General features: G+C 39.8%; 1 protein-coding gene across 2 annotated transcripts; it reads left to right on the top strand.

Annotated features, from left to right (window-relative positions):
• Positions 1-3402: 3402 nt before the first annotated feature.
• LOC308704301 (extracellular superoxide dismutase [Cu-Zn]-like) lies at positions 3403-4995 on the top strand. 2 transcript variants are annotated; one of them, XM_081388498.1, is made up of 2 exons: positions 3403-3596; positions 4188-4995. In XM_081388498.1, the coding sequence occupies exon 2, from the start codon at positions 4203-4205 to the stop codon at positions 4854-4856; it is 654 nt and encodes a 217-aa protein (XP_081244624.1). In that variant the 5' UTR covers positions 3403-3596; positions 4188-4202; the 3' UTR covers positions 4857-4995. The 2 variants fall into 2 exon arrangements, with proteins under 2 accessions (XP_081244624.1, XP_081244625.1); XM_081388499.1 differs by having other exon boundaries at positions 3427-3601; positions 4188-4971.
• Positions 4996-5475: the final 480 nt, after the last annotated feature.

The following is a 5475-nucleotide window of genomic DNA, read 5'->3' as shown; positions in this document are numbered from 1 at the left end:
GGGACAAAAGGAGAACTAAAACGAGGATCAATATCGGCGTGGTGTTTTGGAGATGCCACAAACTTCGACTTGACAGAGACGTCTTGCATGTACTTTATTAGACAGCTGAGCAAATGTACATAAAACTAATCAATGTCATATAGCTCAACATGATGAAACGTTAGAATATGATCAGTATGTTATTCTAATGTTCATCTAGCTTACTGCTAGTCTCATACAGACAAACAAACGCATAGAATAACATTATAACTTTCAACACACTCAAATGCAGTTTAGTGTGATAGTTTAGACCAAGTGAAACAGCTCTGCGTTACCTCACAAGTTTAATTCACCAAATAACTGACTTGTTAACCCTTTTCCACCAAGGCAGTGCTGGTGCTGGTTCAGAGCTAGAGCCTAGTTTCAAATGGGTTCTTTGTTTTTCGACACCCAGAGCACCAGCTCTGAACCAGGAAAAGTGGTTCTTAAGTAGCACCAAAACATTGCTGGTCTAGAAGTAAGAACCGCTTGCGTCAGGGACTGGGGACGGGGTTACCGTGACCAACAAGACGAACAGAAACTTGTGACCGCCATATCTCAAATAGCAGCTAATCGAGCTAATAACAGCTTGATTGTAATCTCCGTCTATGCAAGTTATGGTCGAGCTGCACGAACACGTTGGATTCGCCGTGTTTGGATGCCGATGTCGGGTCGCAAAGCCATGAGCATCAATAGTAACGCAACGAACTCCATTGTTGATGGAAGGCTTGTTCGAGATGCATCAGAGCGGCACGGACCGATCGGAGCTGCGGGAGTGTTTGGAGAGCATACGAGTCCTTGTGCTTTTGGATTGCTTTCGCCGTGCTTTGATGTCATGAGCCGATCGGTCTGCGAGAAGCCGAACCATCTCGAACAAGCCTGGTGTGTTTGTGTTTGGCGCTGCCACGCTAGCATTGCTGGGCAACATGAGATGTATACAGTGACCTTGTGTTTGGCAAACCGGATCTTAGAGAGCTCGTCAGACGAACCAACTCCGGACTGGCAATACTGTAGCTCTGGCTCTGAACTGGCACCTGGTTCATGCTGGTGGAAAAGGGGTATTTGTGAGTATTAATTCAACACTTGCGGGTAGATCAGTAGAATGAAATGTCCTTATTCCTTTATATCCGCAGGACTCGCATGTGGCGCTGATATCTGTCTCTCATTGGCAATGACGACAAGTTCCATAATTCCGCTTATGCGTCATCAACCTACACCTTTGTTATTGTAAGAGGTTAGCAAGCCTGGTTAGTACCTGGATGGGAGACCTCCTGAGAAAACCAGGTTGCTGCTGGAAGAGGTGTTAGTGAGGCCAGCAGGGGGTGCTCACCCGTGGTCTATGTGGGTCCTAGCGCCCCAGTGTAGTGATCGGGACACTATACTGTCAAAGAGCACCATCCTTCCAATGAGACGTTAAACCGAGGTCCTGACTCTCTGTGGTCATTAAAAGTCCTAGGATGTCCTTCGAAAAAGAGTAGGGGTGTAACCCCGGCATCCTGGCCAAATTCGCCCCTTGGCCTCTGTCCATCACGGCCTCCTAATCATCCCCATATACTGATTGGCTTCATCACTGTCTCCTCTCCACCATTAAGCTGGTGTGTGGTGGGCGTTCTGGCCCAATATGGATGCTGCACATTGGTGGTGGTTGAGGATATCCCCCCTTCCATGTAAAGCTCTTTGAGTACCCAGAAAAGCGCTATATAAATGTAACGAATTATTATTATTATTATTAAAATGTAGATGCAGAATATAACGCTTTCAAATATGGACACAATTTAAGTTCATCTTGTAGAGTTCATTAAGATATCTGATATTCAACTTTCATAAAATTTCATGTCAACACAACATGTTCTAGTTGTTTTGAACTTCACACATGCATTGAGTGAACTGATGAGTATTACTCATCATAGCCCATCTATGTGCTTTTGGGTCTGTTGAATATGCTGTGGAATATGTTTGTGTGATGTGTTAATAAATCATGTGTTTTTAAGATCCAGGATCATTTTTGATAAATTAGGGATGGGTCACATTACCTGAAAAGAAATTTGTCTGGAGTGCATGATCTCAAAATTTTTATTGGTATATACCTTGCAAATAACACATATCAACTGTATTCAAAATGAAATATTAAAGTCGGACCTTAAAGTTAACAAAAGTAATAAAAAGAAATAAACATCTAGGTACTGTATCTATGTAAATGACAAGTGTCCCACCTTACCTGCATTCAATCTACTAAAAGGGGATTTTAACATCGATGCCATAGAAGAATCATTCCCTCAGAAATTTGTACTTCTGCCTTCAAAGACAAGTACAGTTTTTTCAGTACTTTTAACAACTTTCCTAAACTCTTAACGCACCAACACACCTACTACACACAATTGGCAAAACAGTTTATTTCATGCTCAAAATCACACACTGTAAACTAAACTCCAACACTAATTTTCTAAATACAATAATACACTATGCCTACCAGAACACTGCAAACATGTCTCAAAATCAAATCATTTTTTAAAACACTAACATATGTAACATAGCTGTCCAACAGGAAGATTTAGTCAATCATAGCACAATGTCATAAAAACACTAACATCAGATGGAATTACAGAAACTGCATTATTGTATACGTGTCAGGTCTGCCCTTATACAACAGACAGTATATTGTATTGATCATAGTTTGTGTTTTGCACTGCAGTTTCTTTTGAAGCCTCTCTACATTTTTGTTTTGTTGGGTTTACTGTAGGTCTTTTGCTGCTTCAATAAAAAAGACCCATCTCAGAGTGCTTTATAGAATGTACGGTTACAGTATACCATATGGTCATGCCATTGAAAGAAACTTAACACCTGAGTGTGTTTCCTAGATGGGAATCAGCTGTGATTTATATTATTGCATAATTGTTTCTCAGTAACAATAGGATAAAATACAGGGGGTATATTTGGGTTTCAATTCACAATATAAACAGCTGTTTACCTTGACTTTAGCCTGTAAGGTTCAGAACATGGTGTTATCTGTTCTGACACACATTGTTTAAAGCATCGGTAAATTTGGCAGTAAAAATCCATTGTTTTGGTCTTGTTTGAGCTTGTGTGTAAAAGAAGTTCAAGCATTTTAAATTTGTGTTAATTGTATGTATTTTGTGTTAAAGCAACGAGAAATGTGTTAATAGTATAGGTTACATAGACGGATGTAGTGCTAACTAACCGTGTTAAGAGTTTTGGAAAATTGTTAAAAGTATTGAAAAATCTGTCATAGCAATCGTAAAAAAAAACTATAGCAGTACTTCTTTTAATAAACACAAAACACTGGAGAACACATTGTGCAATGCAAGACAAAGAACTGAATAAACTGAGTGCTATATATAAACAGGCAAACAAAGGGAGCTAAATGAAACACAGGTGAACTTAATTAGTGACTAACTGACTATCATGGTTAACTTGTAGCTCAACATGAGTTCCTATAAGAGCAACCAAAAGGAACATTCTCTCAACCCCAGGTCAGGACTGCACACGGATTAAGCGTTGTAGTATTTTTGTGACTGCAATATTCAGGCTCCACACGGATTGAGGACAACTTTTCAGCTGTACGGTAGTGCACCTTTGCTGTTTTAGGCTGGTTTTGTTTTTTCCATTCCATTTTCTCCATCAAATGACTTGATTTAGTACAACTTAAAAAGTTTAAGCTAAAGTATAGATATTGTCTTTTATTTTACCTGTCCTTGTGAAAAATATCAGACATCAACTTTATATTTAATATTAAATAACATGTAGGCATTATTATTATTATTATTATTTATTATTATTATTATTATTATTATTATTATTGTACTTTCAAGATACTACAGGTACACATCCAATACCAATAAGCTAATTTTTTATTTTATTATTTTCACAAGGGTACATAGCAATTAAATTATAGAGTTTTCTAGACAGCAACATGGTGTCGGCCCACGTCTGGTACACCTGGATTACACGCGGCCCAGATGTGGGCCGGATCTGGTTGCTGTCTGGGTTCTTTTATGGTTTTCCGTTGCAAACTAATCTGGTTGTGCTATTTTTACCTAATGCAACTTCCATTCTCAAAGCTCCCTGCAACAAAGCTTTGACCTTTTATCAAAAATATTCCGTTCTTAAACCAAATGGCATGATTTCACTGAATCCACTTTTCATTGTAGGCTTTAAAGATCAACATGGAGAAAATCATCCTAATATTCCCTCTGATATTGCTGGTGCTGCATATACAAGGAGGAGAGTTCCACACGGAGGAGTGTTTGCCTGCCGAAGCTCCACAGCCGGAAGTCGTGGAGTTCGACAACACCATCTATGCCACTTGTGAAGTAACTCCCAGCCCCAATTTGCCACGTAACCAGCCAAAGATCTTTGGGCAAATCCTCTTCAAGCAGGTCTTCCCCAATGGAGATTTAGAAGTGAAAATCAACCTCCGTGGTTTGCCTGCCATCGATCGTCAAGAGCGTGCCATGCACATCCATCAGTATGGAGACCTCAGTCAAGGCAGCATCACTGTTGGTCCTCATTATAATCCAAACGGCGTTGACCACCCTCATCATCCTGGAGACCTGGGCAACTTTGCTTCTGAGAAAGGAGTTATAAGGCAGTTCCTGACGCTTCCAGATGCCAAGCTCTTTGGGCCTTATTCCATTCTGGGACGTGCGGTGGCGGTTCATGAGAAGGAGGATGATCTGGGAATGGGTTCAGATGAGGAGAGTAAACTCAGTGGGAATGCTGGACCGATAATTGCTCTCGGTGTGATTGGTATTACTACTCCAAGTCTGTGGCAGAAGACTGAAGTGCCCCCCAAGAAACCATGTGGAGGAAGGCACTGAGAGTCAAAGATGAGGGAGTCGGATATGGTGGAAGGGCAGATTCAAATGGGATAATCATGATTTTCCTTGTGTATTCTTTGTATGTGTCCTACATTAAAGTATATTTCAGAACCTGAACATTCCCATGTTTTTTTTCTTGGTCTTTTCAGAGGCTTTTTGGCCAAAGCTTCCAATAGTAAATGCACTCTTAAAAATAAATGTAGGGTGAATGCAGGCAAAGTGGGCCGTTTAGTTTGATTTACTGTGCTCAATGGGTTAACACTTTCAGAGCATGACAATGGTCTTTAATTATAGATGCACTATTTCTTTAAATGATACAATGGTTTAGGTTGATGCAATATGGCACTGGAGGGTGTGGCTAGATCTCAAGGGAGGACACCTTTATTGTTCAAGGTAGACATAACCTCTGACATAAGATTTTATTTTTGAAATTATAAGGTTTCTCACTAAATGTCAACAAATGGGTATATTATTCTGACAGTTTGTTACTACAGTTAACCGGGAATCAAAATGCAAAAAAATGTCTTGGTTTTCTTGTAAGGTGTTTAAAGCTAAAGTATGTAAGATTTTTGTAATAAAATTACCAAAAATCACTTGCAAAGTGTGACATATTTCCTGC

The sequence above is a fragment of the Scardinius erythrophthalmus genome (genome assembly GCF_964197995.2).
Source record: "Scardinius erythrophthalmus genome assembly, chromosome: 1".
NCBI lineage: Eukaryota > Metazoa > Chordata > Actinopteri > Cypriniformes > Leuciscidae > Scardinius > Scardinius erythrophthalmus.
This window is presented reverse-complemented; position numbering and strand designations above follow the sequence as displayed.